Source organism: Oryza brachyantha, chromosome 10 (genome assembly GCF_000231095.2).
Source record: "Oryza brachyantha chromosome 10, ObraRS2, whole genome shotgun sequence".
Taxonomy (NCBI): domain Eukaryota; kingdom Viridiplantae; phylum Streptophyta; class Magnoliopsida; order Poales; family Poaceae; genus Oryza; species Oryza brachyantha.
This window is the reverse complement of record NC_023172.2, coordinates 2,837,735-2,855,794: the sequence shown is the minus strand read 5'-3', so window position 1 is coordinate 2,855,794 and position 18,060 is coordinate 2,837,735. Positions and strand designations below refer to the sequence as shown.

At 38.4% G+C, this 18,060-nt stretch overlaps 2 protein-coding genes across 2 annotated transcripts; one reads left to right on the top strand and one right to left on the bottom strand.

The window, feature by feature from the left end:
- Positions 1-443: 443 nt before the first annotated feature.
- On the top strand, positions 444-5,789 carry LOC102721485. Its single transcript, XM_040528433.1, has 5 exons — positions 444-977; positions 3,971-4,267; positions 4,463-4,681; positions 4,787-4,912; positions 5,198-5,789. The coding sequence occupies exons 1-5, from the start codon at positions 705-707 to the stop codon at positions 5,432-5,434; spliced, it is 1,152 nt and encodes a 383-aa protein (XP_040384367.1). The 5' UTR covers positions 444-704; the 3' UTR covers positions 5,435-5,789.
- Positions 5,790-13,488: 7,699 nt separating this feature from the next.
- LOC102707711 (bisdemethoxycurcumin synthase-like) lies at positions 13,489-15,907 on the bottom strand. The gene is made up of 2 exons (XM_006661609.1): positions 15,709-15,907; positions 13,489-14,483 (listed from the first exon to the last, which is right to left on the bottom strand). Exons 1-2 carry the CDS (start codon positions 15,905-15,907, stop codon positions 13,489-13,491), a joined length of 1,194 nt encoding a protein of 397 aa, XP_006661672.1.
- Between the last annotated feature and the right edge of the window lie 2,153 nt (positions 15,908-18,060).

The following is an 18,060-nucleotide window of genomic DNA, read 5'->3' as shown; positions in this document are numbered from 1 at the left end:
TAATAACAATAATCATAAAAAATTACATAAATATAGAGTTAAATATTTTATCCAAAAATTAAAAAATTAATTTATTTTGGATGAAGGTCGTTCGACGTACTACCTTCATCTTCAAATAATTGCTCATCTAAATTCATCGATAAATCCATAAAACAAGCCCATCCCTCGTCAGGACATCAGCAATGCCGGCCAATCACGGAACGCTAGCTGAGTCTACGCTACTCTCGGGAACAAAAAATAAATAAATAAAAAGGATAAAAACAACAGAAAGAATGCCGGGAAACCCAACACGTGTCCCATGCAACACCTATCCATGTCCAGGTTGCTGCAGCATCAGCATCTCCTCTACACACAACTAGAAGCAAGCAGTCACAGGCAGCATCGACTAATCTATAAATGAAGCTAGCCACCAAACTGCAACTGCAGATGCATCGGAAAAAAATCGATCGACGCGCGGATAAACACACACCAAGATAAGGAAAACGAAGCCAAGAAAGCTACCGGTTTTCATCAGCTCGATCGTCTCGTGATATATAGCTCAACCCACTTTTGCCACCTTTTGCGATCGATCGGGAGACTGATCGATCTCGATTGGTTCGTCGTCTAGGCTGTGTCACGGGGAGCTTGCTTGGCGCCATTGCTGCAACTTGGGGAGCTTTTGGGGTGGTGGTGGTATAAGAGAGGAGGTGACGGCGTCGGAGAAGATGGAGAACGGCGACCAGCAGCGGCAGGTGGTGGGGAAGAAGAAGGAGCGGAGGAACGGCGAGGTGGTGGTGGACGGGTCGGAGATCCGGGAGCTGGTGGAGAACGAGGAGGCGTTCGGCAAGTTCGTGGAGCAGAAGTTCAGGTTGCTGGACGCCGACGGCGACGGGAGGCTGTCGGTGAGGGAACTCCAGCCGGCCGTCGCCGACATCGGCGCCGCCATCGGGTTGCCGGCGAGGGGGTCGTCGGCGCAGGCTGACCACATCTACTCGGAGGTACATCATGTCTTTTTTCGATATTCTGAGGTTTATTGTTCTGAGCGAGATATACACGTCCGTAGCGGCGGAGCTAAAATAAGACATAGGAGGTGTTATCCACTTATTTTAAACTAATTTTAAAATGTTATGAATGCCTAAATTTAAATTAGGGTGATGTATGCGTGATAAAAATAGATAAACTCTAGCTAAAATGTTTTTTGAACCGGGTGCCTAGGCACCCCTAGGCAAAGAGTAGCTCCGCCCCTGTCCTCATGATTATCATTAAGGTGATGCTTTTACTGTTTCGTAATTATGAAATTATCGATGATTTGTTCGAGTTTTTAATTGTCACCTTTGTTTTCATGTGGCACCAACTTATTTTATAATTAACGATATAATTATTTTTTATATTTAACACAGTTACAAAAAATGTATAATTATTACTTATTTTGTTATGATGATTTATTACTAAAAGACTTTAAGAATGATTGTATAATTGTAAAAAAAGTTGAATGAAATGGATCCAAAATTAAGGCGTCAAATAAAAAGAAACAGGAGAGAGTATCATTCATTATGACTAACGATTAATTTGGACGACCCGAAAGTCAGGCTCTGCAAAATGAATTTTGTCAAAGGGAGCTGAGCAGAAAGCGCGCATATATTATCATGATATTTTCATACATCCTCCTATGATAAGTATTGGTTATTTTTGTTTTAAGGAATCACGCTTTAATTAAGTCAGTACTATAATTTTGAATCATATGCTACCTAAGTATTTTTATTCAATGCCGTGGGCTTTTGAATTTGTCGTTTGATCATTTGTCTTATTTCAATATTTACATAATTAGATATTATTTCGTTCCAATTTGTTTTAAATGTTCTTAAATATGACTTTGAATTTGTATATTTGCAAAAATGAATTGTATAGGATAAATTATCAAACATAAATATGAAAGTCAATGATGTCAAAGAAAAGTCAACGCTGTAAAAAAACAAAACCCGAGGGAGTACTATATTGCATAAAATGGTATTGTTTGATTGGTAATCAAAAAGCAATTAACTGGATGACATGGGCATTTAGGGGTTGCTTAGACGGGGCTAAACTTTTTAGCCCTATGTCATATCGGATGTTTGGACACTAATTTAAAGTATTAAACATAGACTAATCAAAAAACTATTTTCATAAATGAGAGCTAATCTGCGAGACGAATTTTTTGAGCCTAATTAATCCATAATTAGCAAATGTTTACCGTATCATCACATACGCTAATCGTGGATTAATTAGGCTCATTAGATTCGTCTCGCGAATTAGTCCAAGATTATGGATATATTTTATTTATAGACTACGTTTACTATTTATAATAATTGTCCAAACATCCAATGTGACTAGGGTTAAAGTTTAGCCCTTAGAAACAAACACCCTCTTAAAATGGTATTGCTAGGTTGGTAATCAAAAGCTATTAACTAGCTGACATGGGCATTGGGCCGAGAGGCTTAGGCCTAGGGCCAGCATTGGTATTCTACATTTAGAGCATTATTCACTATATTTATATTTGTCAATATCAAAGCTGAGAACTGATTTCAGTTGAAGGTGTTACGCTCATGCAGGCTTTTTAACTGCTGCTTTAACTATAACGTAACTGCTATCCAAAGACTAATGCATGAATATGATTTGGCAGAAAAGTTATTTTCTTAATCTATTTTGCCCATTGGTTTAAATATTTTCATTTAAAAAAAACTAGAAAACTGGAAAATAAAAATGGGAGGATACTTTAATTTTTCTGTCAAATCCGAAAATTCTTGGAAAAAAAGGGCAGTGGTGACATTCCTATTAAATATTAGAGTTTTACTCCCATTGTTCCTTTTGTACCTCGAGGATCTAGCTAAGTAGCATGTACGCTGTTGGATCCAACGATCAGAAACGATTTGGTACCGCAAGGTACCAAATAATGAAGGATGGGAATACAAAAGAAAGAATGTGAGTAAAACTCTAAATATCATATCCGTTTCATATTATAAGATATTTTTTTCACTCTCTACAGTAGTTTTGTATCTCGAGGTACCAAATTTTTTTCTCACCATTGGATCTAGCTAAGTAGGATGTGCACTGTTAGATCCAACGATTAGAAACGATTTGGTACCGCAAGGTACCAAATAATGAAGGATGGGAGTACAAAAGAAAGGATATGAGTAAAACTCTAAATATTACATCCGTTTCATATTATAAGATATTATTTCACTCTACGGTAGTTTCCTATAGGTACTAATGAATTTAGAGACAATATAAAACATATTGATTCATAAATAGATGAATATAATTAGTAGCAAAACATTGTAATTTGGAATCAAGGGAGTAGTTCATAACATTTTTCATCTGGGCATGACAGAAAACTATGTTCGGTGTCATGGTTGTGGATTACGTAGTACAAATCAAACATCTTTCCACACATAAAGGGGGTAAATACTGTACATATTTCCTTATAGTATTTGGTGCATTGCATATGACAAGGTTATTTTGGGACAATTTTCTTCTTTGAAATAATCAGATCAATTGCTTTTAGAAATGAAGAAAACTCACTGTGAACGTAAAAGGGAATATTTTGAGAGTTTTGACAATTGGAAGTAACAGGATTATTCGTCACTGAAACAGAAAACGTCACATTCAAATGATCTAACCCCCAAGACATCAATTGACAGAACAAGATAATCTTAGTGAAAGTGACTGCTCTTGTGCTGTCAAACAACATCATCCTCTTCAAATTCCCAAGTAATTTGTCTAGCATGTTCTAGGTGAGTTGGTGTCTGCTACTACATGACAGAGACATTATCTCCTGAACATTCTCATATGGCTGTAACCGAGTTCGTTTTGGCACATTATCCCCTGAGTCGTGTTCTGTTGTTGCACATTAGACAAAATAAAGTTCTAACATATTTCCGGGTAATCTTTAAGAAAAACATCCAATAATTACTGTTGTCTAATGCATCTTATGGTTCATGTAATTAACCTGCAGGTTCTTAACGAATTCACGCAAGGAAAGAAAGATTCAGTGACCAAGTCCGAGTTCCAGCGAGTCCTGTCTGACATACTTCTTGGCATGGCGGCCGGCCTGAAGAGGGACCCCATCGTGATCCTGAGGATAAATGGCGAAGATCTGAATGAATTTGTTGAGAGCCCACGATACGAACCGGAGATGACCGCCATATTTTCGCAAGTAGAATCAGGCAATTCAACCTTGCGTCAGTGCTTGCTTGCTGCTCTTCGACAACTGACGGTCGATCACGGCATGCCACCAGCTTCAGATTCATGGGTAATTGCAGTGAATATGATAATCTATCTATGCGTATAATTCAGAACAGAAAATAATCCATTTTATAGACAGTAGCATATATAAAAGAGTAACAGTTGTTCTGTTACTGAAACTGATAAAACAGAGTTAAGACTGGCTTGGTTTTGTAGATGAAGTTGAGAGACCAATCAATAAGAGATTGCTGTTTTTTCACAGGTTATGGAGAATGTGATAGAACCTGCATTGCAAGAACTCCACGCTGATAACCTGGAGCAACCTGTGTCGCAAGAGGCCTTCTTCCAAGAATTCAAAAAGTTTTTAGCAGTCATCATGCAGCAACTCCAGGGGCACCCTGTAATCGTAGCACACACTGGGAACACCTTCGATGGGAGTGGTATCAAGAAGCTACTCTCAAACAAGTTCGAGTTAGACAAGGTATGGTGTTATTTCTATCCCTCCTGTTCATCGTTGCACAGCAAATGGTAGTAATAGTAAAATGCCACTTGTTAATGAACTATGTATGCTATCGATGTGTTGAAGCTGCTGGATTGTGTTTGGAGAGGTGTACCAAAAGAAAAGGATAGAACAACGAAGCAGTACATTCGTGTTGCGTTTGACAGGATGGCCGACTCCATAAATCTACCACCCTATGGAGCTGTTGAACAGGTATAGTATGCAACTACTACTATCACTTATTTCATCAGCAATACACTAATTTCATCAGAAATACGTTCTGTTAGGGTCATCGGGATCATAATACACTAATTTTATTTAATTTTTAGTACCATCTTCACCGCCTAAACAATATAAAAATAGATCTCGCCGGGATTTCGTCAGAGGTCATCGGGTCGGCTGACACTGACCATTACACTGTAGCTTCGCCCTACTTCTGAAAAAAAAGCAAGCTAAAATACGTTGTGAGCTTGAAATCTAAATGTATGATAACTGCAGGTGGATGCTGTTGTGGATGAGGCTTTCAAGATGGCGAAAGCTGACAATGGGAAGGCGGTGGATGAAACGGAGTTCAAGAAACTGCTCACTGAGATCCTTGGTGCAGTGATGCTGCAGCTAGACGGCAACCCTATATCAGTTTCAACCAACAGTGTCGTCCATGAGCCCATGTCCACTCCTTCCACCCTGCTTTCACCGTCGCCGCCGTCTCCAATGGTGTCATCACCAAGTGAATAGAAGCAAGGTTGATGCTGATAGAACAACAGTTTCTCCGATACAATGCTGGTTTTCTTCTGATCAATTCTCAAGCTGCAGTAACTTGATGGTTGCCATGTAACTGGAGGAGATGCATTTATGTTCCTGTTGGTGTTTGTAACACAGGCTTCTAGTGTGTTGTATTGGAATAAGGTTTTCAATTCAGCCAGTGGTTGAACAATCGGTAATGTTCTATTGACTTTAGTTTGGGTGCACGGTGCAGCAGCTAGAATGTTAGATGCTTGGAAATAGCATGTTGGGGCTAATAATTATATGCGAGATAACAGAATGTGTGAGGTTCAATTGCTCATGGGGAATGCAAAATATACACTTCCTCCTCTCCAAAATAATAAAAAAGTAAGTTTATATTTTTTTAATAAAAAGCCAAGGTGCTGCTTTTATTAAAAAAAACAAAACAATATTCATGCTGAGGATACCAGCTTACAATAATCTATCAAAACATCAATCCCTCGTACCCAAGAAACACAGTCACCGTCTCCACGGGATCAGAACATAGTATCTCCATTTGACGCCATTGACTTTATATAAACACTTGATTATTCATCTTATTCAAATTTTTTGATTAAATATATAAAGCTATATATATGCATAAAAGTATTTAACAATAAATAAAATGTATAAAAATAGTTAATAATTATGTAAATTTATTGAATAAGACGAATGGTCAAACATGTAAAAAAAGTCAACGGCGTCAAACATTTAAGGAAGTAGAGAGTATTCAGCTAAATACAAAATAAAAGCTAAAACACTTCACTAACTGCCGTCTAAGCAATGGCCCTCCTCCCCATTGATCTTGGTCTTAGATTCTTCACACCATCGAGCAGCTTGGTCTTCAACGTTCCCAACTGGTCATCCTCATCTACTTTTGCCAACATGCTCCACTAAGATAAAAAAGAAACAATTCTGTAAATGATAATACATAGAGAAGAGACATGTTTTTCTCTGAACACCATATCATTCCTAATTAACCAAATACTCCAACAACATGCCCCTAAGAGCATCATGGCCACTCTACTTTGTTTATCTGTTCTCCTATCCACAACCGACTTAAAAAATATCTCTAGACCATTGGGAGCTACCTGCCAATCAAACCACATATATCTCCGACACAACATGAATTTTGCCAGAGGGCATTGAAAGGTAATATGTTGAGAGGTTTGTAGTTGGCCACACAGTTTACAAATTTCTGAACCTTCCCATGCATTTTGTGGCCTTCAAATTAGCAACGGATCGAATTCTATCTCTTATTAACAGCCAAAAAAAATGTTTGACTTTTGGGGGAATAGAAGCAGCCAAAGTCTAATAATTCTTTTATCAGTCGTACCTCTAAAGGTAAGAAATCTATATAGCGATCTTGATGAAAAGCCTTTTTTTCCCCTTCCAGGTCCCAAATAAGTTTGTCTTCACAGCCATTTAGAGTTACATTTGAACATCTCATTTGGACTGAAACCTCTTCTAAAGGTCAAGAAGCCTATCCCATTATGAATTACCTCACTCACCAAACAAGTATGTTGATTACGAATAACATAGAGAATATGGAAAACTATTCTCAAAGGGCAATTACCAATCCAAACATCCTCCAAAAATAAACATGATCCCCTTTACTTACACTCCAACGACAACCCAGTTTAAAATAGTGTCTTAAATTTACTAAACTTTTCCAAAATTGAGATCCAGTCACATTTATCACCTGAAAAAAAAACCATCCCTATGAAGATATTTCTTTTTTGACAACTCTATACAAGGACTCCTTTTTCCCCTCTTTCTAGCTCAAAAATCCATTTTGATATAAGCAAAATATTTCTTGGTCTGGTTTGTGTGAAACCAAGCCCACCAAACTCTTTAGCAAAAGATAGGTTCTCCCATTTTAGCATACGGTATCTCTTCTTCTCCCCCGCTCCTTTCCAGTGGTATCGGTCTCGAATAGAATCTATTTTCGTATGAATACTTTCAGGTAACAAATAAAAACTCATTGCATAAGTAGGAATAGAAGACAAGCAAGACCCCAATCTGATAGCTCTGCCTCCAAAGTTGGTTTATTTTTCTAATTCAAATTCATCTACTTGTGTGATTCTACTCTATAATACCACCAACAGTTGCCAAAATTATATTTTATAATTATATTTTGTCTTAAATCAGACTTTTAGGATGTGGCGTACCTTTCTCTTTTCAATACATACTAGTTTATAAAATCACGTATTCAGTAGACCATAACAATCATGTTAATTATTTCTCGTCATCTTCCCCACTGTAGGAGTATGCTACATCAATCACTTATGCTCTTCTTATTTTCTTTTATTTGCCGCCATAATCCCTGCTGCACGAGTTTGTGTTAACACCAAAATTTGGTAAATTTCCTTATTAGATTTTGATAAGGAAATATGCGATTGCCGATAGAAATTTTATCCGGAAGAGTTCGAATTCAACAGGGAAACATGAAGACCAAGGCATGGCGGCGTAAATTTATCTGTTAATTAGAGTTAGTTAGGATTTTTGCTTTATCTCTAATAGAGTTAGAGTCCGATCGGGACTTGTTTATTTTCTTTTAATCTATTAGGAGTCGTGTGTTGTGTCCGACATGGACTATTATCCACCAGAGGGTATAAATATGTATGTCCGGGGTCATTGTAAATCATCTACATCAATCAGATCAAACACATACATTTGGCGCATCGCAAAAACTTCCCGACTGCTTGAACTCTGAGCGAGGTTTGTCAGCTTCGCAATGTAAGTTTTAAGTTTGTCAAACCCGTCGATCGGCTAAAACAGAACTGTTTTGATTAAGTTCGATCTCTTGCTTAGCGAATCAGCGGTTTGAGTTCTATTATTGGTTTAATCTATTTGTAATTTGAAGTAGTGGTAGATCTCGATCAAGTCCTCGCGAGTTCCTTTATTAGGTCTGTTAATATGTACTAGTTCAGCTGGATTCTGTCTCGGTTTGGTCCGATCAATCTAGTTGGTCGAGTTTGTATTGTCAGATTGGATCGAGTGCTCGTGGGCTTATCGCTGGAGTTCTAGCTAGCATTATCCTAAGTAATTCGTCGGTTTACTTATTAAACTTGTTGATCTTCGTATTTCCTATAATTATATCGTGCTCGACTGCATATTGTCTTGGTTAAGTCCGATCTATGTATGTTTGGTTCGATCTGGTTATAGGAACTCGTCCGATCGGTTAAGGTTAGTAAGTAAATTGGCGGATTACGTTCGTCTAATATTTAATCGCTCGTATATCGCAATGCTTTACCGGTTTCATACATAATCACATTTAGATCTAAACTGTCTTGGTCAGGTCCAATCTTCTAGGTTTAGCGTGAGTATGTGTGTGAGTGGTTAGTATTGTTCTATGCTAGTAATTGCCATATTAGTCCGATTTACTTTAAATCCACGTTTAGCTTCCTATCGGCTGCTGATTACATGTGCGATAAGCATTAGATCGGTCCGATCGGCTAGTTAATCTTGAGACTGTCTTGGTTAGGTCTGATCTCTTGAGATTAACTAGTTGATTAGGCTATTTAGTGATTATCCTACTTCTGATTCAGCCGATTGGGCATATTATCATCCATTATCCTGAAATTCCAGTAAAGCCAACTGTCTAGTTCATCGGCTTGGATCCGAAAACTGTATCGGCTATCTGGATGATAGCGATTTTAGGTTTAAATGTTTTCCTATGTTATATCTTCTCAGTTACAGGATCAAACTGACTGGCACGCCCAACAAATCTAAGAATTATGTCTTGCACTGGAGTGGACTTAGAGTAATTCCCAGGCCTACGTGTGTGACATATTGTTGTTATTTTCAACATCAACACATTTTTGGCACGCCTAGTGGGACTACCTGTGCTAATTTTACTCACGAGTAATCGTCTGATCAGAAGCCAGAGATGTCTTCCGAAGAAATAAATGCCAAGAACTCGGTTACAATGGAGGATTTGACAGAAGAACAGAGACAACTGGTTGAGCAAGCTATGATAGATTTTCAAAGGTGTTGTCTTCAATCTTTTGTCATGACACTTGAAAGACCAATTCATAAAACTCAATTTTCCAAGTCGATGGATGAAACGATTGAAGATGCAGTTAATGAATCAATTCAATCAATCTAGAGTTTTGATGAATATATTGCAAGACTTCATCAAGACGATAATTGATGAGTACATTGCTCAAGGAATTCGTCTCGGGGAGGGGGCAGTATCGGACGGAAGAATCTCATCAGTATTGGCACAATAAAGACAATGCAAGGAGTGATGAGTGGGCCGATAGAGTTGTTGAAATAACGAGGGAACAATTTAGGGTCAGGCCAAAAAAGCCAATAAATCTGTATCGTCGTCCATATCCTGAGTGGTTTGATAGAGTTCTATTGCCACGCCGATATAGGATACCAGAATTCTCCAAATTTTTAGGGCAAGATGATGTTTCTACAATTGAACATGTCAGTCAATTCCTAGCACAATGTGGAGAGGCATCGGCTCAAGACACCTTGAAGGTTCGGTTGTTCCCACTGTCACTTTCTGGATCGGGTTTCACATGGTTTTCTTCATTGTCTCAAATTCTATCAGGAGCTAGGCCAATCTGGAAACACAATTTCATAAAAATTTCTTTGTTGGAATAGATGAGCTAAGACTTACAGATTTAATTTTGGTTAAGCAGTAGGAAGGTGGATCGACTATGGAGTATATATAAAGATTTCGTAGTGTCCACAGCCAATGCTATGGTTTGAGTTTAAATGATAAAAGAAAAAGGTAGGACATGAACTCTGATGGTCGCATCATCTATGTGGTAATTTTTTTGGTTCAGCCAGATTAATCAGAGATCGTATTATGTTTTTGTTTGCTCTGATCTTGGTGCGCAACTGAATGCAGTCAAGCAACGCGTGCAGGAGTAATCCGGGCAGTCCACGCCACATGCATCAACTAATTAATCCAAAAAGTAGGGCCAGAAACCTTCAGTATTCTGAATATGTTGAGGACTTCACATTTGAAGTTGCGAGTAGCTCAGCACAGCATCTAGGCTGCTGCTGCTGCTACTTTCACCTGCTTAATTTTGTCAATAGAGGTTCACCATGTAACTACCAAAGATCTTTCCAAAAATCTATGTATTGATTGATTGGTGTTGGTAGATTTCTCCTTATATTGTCTCCAGTAGAATATATCATTGATTTACAGTTGGAAAGTAAAGGAAACTTCTTTTTTCCTTGTAGGCTTTTTACTACCAAGGCATTTTAGGTTATGGACGCTTTTCTCTCTGCACTCAATTTCTGTTCTTGAAAGGCAAGTGTAGTATGTTCTGTTGCACGTCAGCTCGTGCCACTCACTTATCTTGGACCTGAGTAATTTGTAGTGCAGCTAGCCGCAAGATGGGTTTCAGTGCTCTTTGGTTCAAACTTTCAGTAGCATCTGAACAGGTTCAGAATTTAAGTACTTCTGTGTGGAGATTTGCTCCGGTCCAACAAAAAATATCTTGAGATATTGACATCTTGAAATACCAAATCATTTCCCACCATTGGATCTAGCTGAGTAGGATATGCACTGTTTGATCCAACGATCAGAAATAATTTGGTACCGCGAGATACTGGTACCTAGAGGTACTTTTTATTGGACTGAAGCAAATATCTCTACGTGTGTTACTTCGTTGAGCACTTATACACCATTTGTGTTTTCCTGAAGTGACATTACAAACTTCCGCAACACATCTTGTTTCTGTCATGGTGAGACTATTCTCATTGCTGAGTGATATTTTTGTTTCCATTTTTCTAAAATTCCAGCCAAAACCAAACACATGGTTTGTAGGTGTAAGATCAAGAAGTGATCTACATGTTTTTGTGATGAACAAATTGGTGGTTTGCGAGTTAAATGTTTTTGTGATATTTGACCGGGCAGTCAGACCGCAGGTATATGAGCAGTCAAACCTTTCAGACAACTGTGGTCAGACTGCAGGTATGTGGGTGGTCAGACCGGCAGGTCAGCCCTGACAGTTTCAGTTTTCGGTGTTCTTTTCGTTTTCGGATTTGTTCTTGGTGAATTCGACTTCTAGTTGGTTTCTATACGTATGGGTACTGTTGTTTTGCTAATCATGAGTCAAGTTGGAGATAGCTTGTTCTCGGAATATGGTTTCTTTGTTTGATTCATGTGTAGGTGACTTAATGCTTCGGGAGGGTATACCGGTGATGGATCGGGAGTTAACTTGGAGATAAGGTGACGTCCGGCAGTCAAGATATCATGCGGGATACATAGGCTAGAGTTCAATGCATATGGTTAGTGAAGATTCCATATAGCGTACGATGGAGATATTGTGTGCGTATGGGATATGAAAGTTGAATTCGGATAGAGTCCGGATTTGAGAAGATTTGTTGTATTAGAGATAGAGATATGGTTAGTTACGGATAAGGATTGGTTTCCCACGAGATTGGGAGTCCTAATTCGTGCTAGATATGTGGGCTTTGCATGTCCAGGGCGAGGTTATAAATAAGTACCGAGGGGTATGCCCCCGTTGAGCTTTTTTGTGTTGTTCGTGAGAGAAAATTAGGGTTTCGACTCTATTTCGATAGTAGATCGAAAGTTTTTGTTAGAAGTGCTTTCTATGCACTTTGTAAACACTGGTTGATCAATAAAAGTCGAGAGGTTCAATCTACATCTTGAAGTTTTGTCGATCGGCGTTTTTCCAGGATCCCGACGGTCTAACCACAGGTAGGCTGACGGTTTGACTAGCCACTCAACGGCGGTCTGACCGAAGTTATGCGCGCGGTCTGACTGGCCATATAATGTTGGTTTGACCGGTGGCATAGACGCAGTGCGGCCGAAGGCTTTGCTAAGGCTTTTGTGAATGTAATCTTTTATTTCAGCAAAAAGATTCCCTCTGGTAGGTGTTTTACTCTGTTGCGATCCTACAGTAGGGAGATAGCAGGATCTGAATGAGGTGGGAGGGACTTACTCAGTCCCCACCTCTATAGCTTCCCTTTGGGGATTAAATCCAAAACAACCGAACATGGCCATAGGGGAGAGCGCTGACACAGAGCATTGGCAAGGTGGATGGGTGCAGGGGTGGGGTGATGAGCTGTTTGTGTTTTGGATTTAAAATAGGCTGAACTGAAAGGACCGAGGGCTTGGCCTATTGTCACTCCTAAATGTCTGGAATATGGGGGAGGAGAATTGACTAGAACCATGGGAGCTGGCACCGCTAGGCGGGTATTACTGCCAGTGGTTGTGGCAGCGACTCTCCTAGACATGATGCTCAGGTTAATCAACATGGATTAATTCATACGTTCATGTAATTGTTTTCTGAACAGATACGTTCATGTAATTCAACATTTAATATCTTACAATCAACATGGATATGCAACATTGCGCACGGAAAGGTGTTATCATCAAAATGCAGCAGTTGTGTTCTTGAAAATCTATGTAAGTAAACAATTAATACAACCATCGCAAGAATATATAAGGTAACAATATAACTACTAGGAGAAAGTGGAAGAAATACATGCACTGAAAAGTATTAGGAAATAAAATGCAATTATATTTGTGTCATGAATCTCACAAAATACAAATCAGTATGAGGGAAATAACATCAATTATATTTGTGTCATGAATCTGAGAAATTAGAAATGAGTATGCAATTGGTTTGATAGAGTGGTAATCTTGACAATATTTATAACATGAAAACACTTACCATGTTAGTTTCATCTTCATCACGTGCTTTATAACTTCATTTCAGTACGTTAAAACTCGTACTTAGGAAAGCTGTAAGGAATATATTGTGTCCATTGTGTTATATACGTACAAATCGCATGGTATTACAATTTTGTTCCAAATTCCAAAAGATTTACAATAAGAGGGTACATGGAAGTAATATGAATTATCTTTACAAGGTCAACCATTATTTGTAATTTCTAGTTGTTGATGACACAAACATGAATAATCCCACTTAAGCATGAACAATTGAGTGTATGTGAAGCATTAATTAATTACCGGAATATAGTGTGAAACCAGTGCAGCTCACGACTACTTTTATTCATGATAATGGCAACTAGTTTTCCTTCGTGCCATGAAATAGTGGGTTACGCAACACCATTGTCTCAATTGTGATTCCTGGTCCGAAAGCTAGCATAACACCCCACTCAAGTTGTTGCTTCTCTTCTTCCTTCTCCCAACGACGGCGTAGTTCGTCAAGAACAAATGCAACTGTTGCTCCACTCATGTTCCCATACTCGCTCAACACATGGCGGCTTGCCGCAAGCTTCCATGGCTGCAACTGGAGCTCACCCTCTATGTTGTCGAGGATAGCACGACCTCCAGGGTGCACTGCCCAAAAGAAGTCATTCCAGTTAGGATCCTTGTTTCCAACGGATTGGAATACGTTGAGCAAGCTTTGATGGATGTTTTCCTTTATTAGTTTTGGCACTTGGATGGAGAGATGAAAATCAACACCGCTGCTCTTGGCCTGCATGCCGAGGACATGGTCGGTTCCTGGTATCGTAGTCTGTGTAGCAAATACCATCTCGACTAGAGGACGCTCATCTATCAAGGGGCCAGCACCAACAATGAGTGCACCCGCGCCATCCCCGAATATACCATGGCCGACGAGTTTGCTTTCGTCAGGGGTTGAGAAACATATCAGAGTCAACTCTGACATGGCTACGAGAACACGTGCACCATGATTATTCTCAGCAATCTCCTTGGCCAGTTGGAGTGCCCTGCCACCACCAGAGCATCCATGAAGGCTGAGGATGGTGCGGGAGACAGAAGGGCGAAGGCCAAGGAGGGACGCTAGCTGGAGGTCAGCACTCGGGGCACGACATCCAGAGTAGGTGCTAAAGATGAGGTGAGTGATGTCTGTAGCTGGACGACCCCACTCGGTTATAGCCTTCCGTGTAGCTAATTCAGCGAGCTTTGGGACCTCGATAGCAACGATGTTAACACGAGCCTCAAGGGAGGGCTGGTATTTGTCAATGATCTCTGGGTTGGCATGGATGAGGTCACCATCAAGGTGGATATAGCGCTTATCTATGCCGGATTTTTGACCTGAAATATAAAAGAAAGCACACATGATTCTTAGTATTTTACAGTTATAAGGTTAATTCAAAAATAAAACCTGTCATGGAACATTTAAATTGACTTAAAAATGTTTAGAGTAATAATTAATTTTTGTCCAAGAAATTACATGCTTTCCATAAGAGATCACAAATTCGATTCTCCCTGTCCTATCAAAATATTTTGGAAGGTAAACAATTTTTAAGAATTCAATGATTGGATTAGTAGAAGTGGCTTTATTGAAGCACCACAGATATGTTGATATAGTCATGGGTACATAAGTGTATCCACAAGATTTATATATTGTTCTTAACAATTAGCTCGAATTATTGCAATGTTAATTTTGTTAGATACATAGATTTGTCCTCCTAATTCCCATTGTTCAGTTTTTGTTAAAAACGCAAACTCTTCATATGTATGTCTATGTGGGATGGCAGCGTGACTGCGTGAGCAGGTGGCCGTACGTGGCATGCTGATCGTTTTTTTAACATGGCATGGAACCATTTGACTTGTACCTTGATTGATCTCGAAGATTGTAAAAAGTCAAAAAAAAAGTATCACAGATGAAGTAAAAGAATACTCTCTCCGCTTCATAATATAAGATGTTTGACTTTTTTCTTATAATGTTTGATTAATTTTCTTGTGACTTACTTTATTATCAAAAGAACTTTAAGCATGACTTATCATTTTTTATATTTGTACTAAATTTTTGAATAAAATGAATGATCAAATGTTACAACAAAAAAAGTTAAATATCTTCCATCATAAAACAGAGGTAGTATTATTTATACTCTTCTAATTTCTGGAGAGTACATGGAAATATCTAGCCTATGACCACCATTTTTTTATTCTGCTTATGCTTATAAGGTAAAATTTAAATTCACAACTATAAATTTGGAGTTCATTTTGAGCATTTCCAACGAAGTTCATTTCCCAGTCTCAGCTTTTAGATTGCTAAAAATACACATATGAAAATTTTATTCACAAATAATTTTTTATTTATAAATATGACGTTTGATGAAAAAGTCAAACAATCGTACTGAGACAATCGTACCGAGGATTCATACAGTCTTACCATGTTCTAAATACATATACAGTGGTAGTACAATCATGCACACAACTAAGCTCCTTCATTGTTTGTTTCTCAGTTTTGTCAGATTTAGCTGAAACAGTTAATAATAATGACCATAATAAGTGAGATGATCGACGAGCTTACATATCCTCTTCATCTTGTCCTTGAGCTCCGTAAGGTGGTCGCTCTTGGTCAGGCCAAAGTAGTAGTCGGCAAACTCATCCTGAGGCACCACTTTTGCCGGGTTTGCCGTGCCGATGGCGAGGATCGCAGCAGGGCCTTCTGCGCGCAGCGTGCACCGGCTGCTGTCAGCAACAGCGGCGGCAGTAGCTGCTCCAGGCATGGCTGATGAAAATGGGAGAAGCTGTGTGCTTGTGGTATTAGCTGCCTTGACACAGAGATGGCTGCAGCGATGTGCTTGTGGGTGGAAACTCTAGCTGCTCGTGGTGTGGCTTTATACTTGTCCAGATCGACCACCTGGGCCTTGTTAGCTCCCAACTATGTCTGCATTGAGATCTTTTTATAAAAAGTCATCACATGTTCCACGATGTAGTTTAAACGGAAATATATTGTTTTCTATACACGACAATTTAAGATAACATGCAAGCATAATATATATATAGTTGCTGAAACATGGACGGAATCACAATTTTAGAGAAAATTAGGTGTTGTCTGCACTTGACAGGATGTCAGTTCGAAGTTCTTCAAATTAGTTTTGTTTCTTGGTTCAGCTTCTGAGTACAAATCAAAACTGTCCTGGGCCCCTTCCCGTTTGGAATTTTATGGTGAAGTGTCGGATTGACGACATATTTAAACAGTACAGGACCCATCTGTCTGTCAAAACACTTCTTATCAACAGTCGGTTAATTTTACAATCCTGGTCATTAATAGTACAATTGTAAAAAAAAGTAATAATATAAACAATTATCATAAATAACGAAAGTATTTCTAACGATAAACCTAACAAGACATTTGTTATAAAACTATTAATCCTGATAATGTCAATGATGCCCTTGATCAAAGTTTCCCGTTGGTATATGCATTCCAAAATACCGAGTTATTTTTTAAGAAAAAGGAAATGGTAGTACTAGCGTTTCATCAGTCCTCTTCTCCATCCAAAAGTCAGTTAAAAATCACCGTAGGAAATTAAAAAATCAAATCATTTCTTTAAAAATCCTTTCTTTTCTCTATGACTCTGTGTATTCCATCAATTATATGGGTTTTTTTTTACCATTCTTGAAAGTTAACTTGAGATACCAAAAATTTTAGTGCAAAATTTAGGTGTCTCAAGGTACAATATTTTTACACTAAAAAATATGGTACCTTAATATACCTTTTCAAGAATGTTGAAAAAGCTTATTATATGAGGTTGTTGCAATTCACGTGCATATTAGTAGTATAATTAAAATGCTCCGTAATTTGTTTTAGATGTTAGATCATGAGGTCAGCCATTGCCAAAATGTGAAAGAAAGAAAAGAAGCAAATGTGGTTTGGACGAGGGACTTGTTTCCCAATATTCGTGTCATTAGCTCAAACATCGTGCAAAGTAGTCATCAACATGGCAAATGTTTAACACCCTGCCCCAACTACTTTAAGAGGTGTGTGTTTACGTTTTATTGTATGAGAAGAACCTCCTACCTGGATGATAACGCCGTATCATATATGATCTTTAGATTTGCATCTGCATGCACCTTATTGATATGTAATTCTTTATTATTTTTAGATAATGGGAAAAATATCTTCGAATTCACACTAGTTTAATTATAATTTGATAGCTGAATATTTCACCATTGATTCGTATCTTCGTAAGCAGGCTATGATCATCAACATGGACTCAATAAAATATGGATGATCAACTAATGCGCTGGAGAGTTTGTAGTGTATATATAATTCGATATCGATTTGTCTAATCCTAGGGCATAATTTCACATTTAGCACCTGAACGTGCAGATGTTGATGAAGCCCAGAATTATACTCCCTCAATCCCTAAATGTTTGACACTGTTGACTTTTTTTATACACGTTTGACTACTCGTCTTATTCAGAAAATTTATATAATTATTAATTATTTTTATATCATTTCATTTATCGTTAAATATACTTTTATGTATGTATATAGTTTTACAAATTTGATAAAAAATTTTGAATAAAACGTATATAAAATGTCAACAGCGTCAAACATTTAGGGACGGAAGTAGTAATCGAGAGAGTAGTCATAAATTATTTTTTTCTCCACGATCAATCGAATGAGTGGCCATGGGAATCAAGGAGCAAATAAACAACATGGATCCCCCGTACGTGCAGTCGTGCACACGATACGTTAAGTCAAGTGATGTTGGGGATCTCCGGATAGTAAATGTATAGTGCGATCATTATAGTATCTACACACATGATCGTCATGCTAGTAAACTGACGTAATTAATTCCCCATCTGAGTCCTGATGTAGTGGAGCTCATGCATCTCGATCTTAAAAGAATGGTGCTCACAGACAGAGATA

Coding starts and splice junctions, on each gene's coding strand:
- LOC102721485 (XM_040528433.1), top strand. CDS start 705: ATGGAGAACGGCGACCAGCAGCGGCAGGTGGTGGGGAAGAAGAAGGAG. Junction 4,268..4,462: donor CACCAGCTTCAGATTCATGG/GTAATTGCAGTG, acceptor GTTTTTTCACAG/GTTATGGAGAATGTGATAGA. Junction 4,913..5,197: donor CCTATGGAGCTGTTGAACAG/GTATAGTATGCA, acceptor TGATAACTGCAG/GTGGATGCTGTTGTGGATGA.
- LOC102707711 (XM_006661609.1), bottom strand. CDS start 15,907: ATGCCTGGAGCAGCTACTGCCGCCGCTGTTGCTGACAGCAGCCGGTGC. Junction 14,484..15,708: donor GGACAAGATGAAGAGGATAT/GTAAGCTCGTCG, acceptor TTTATATTTCAG/GTCAAAAATCCGGCATAGAT.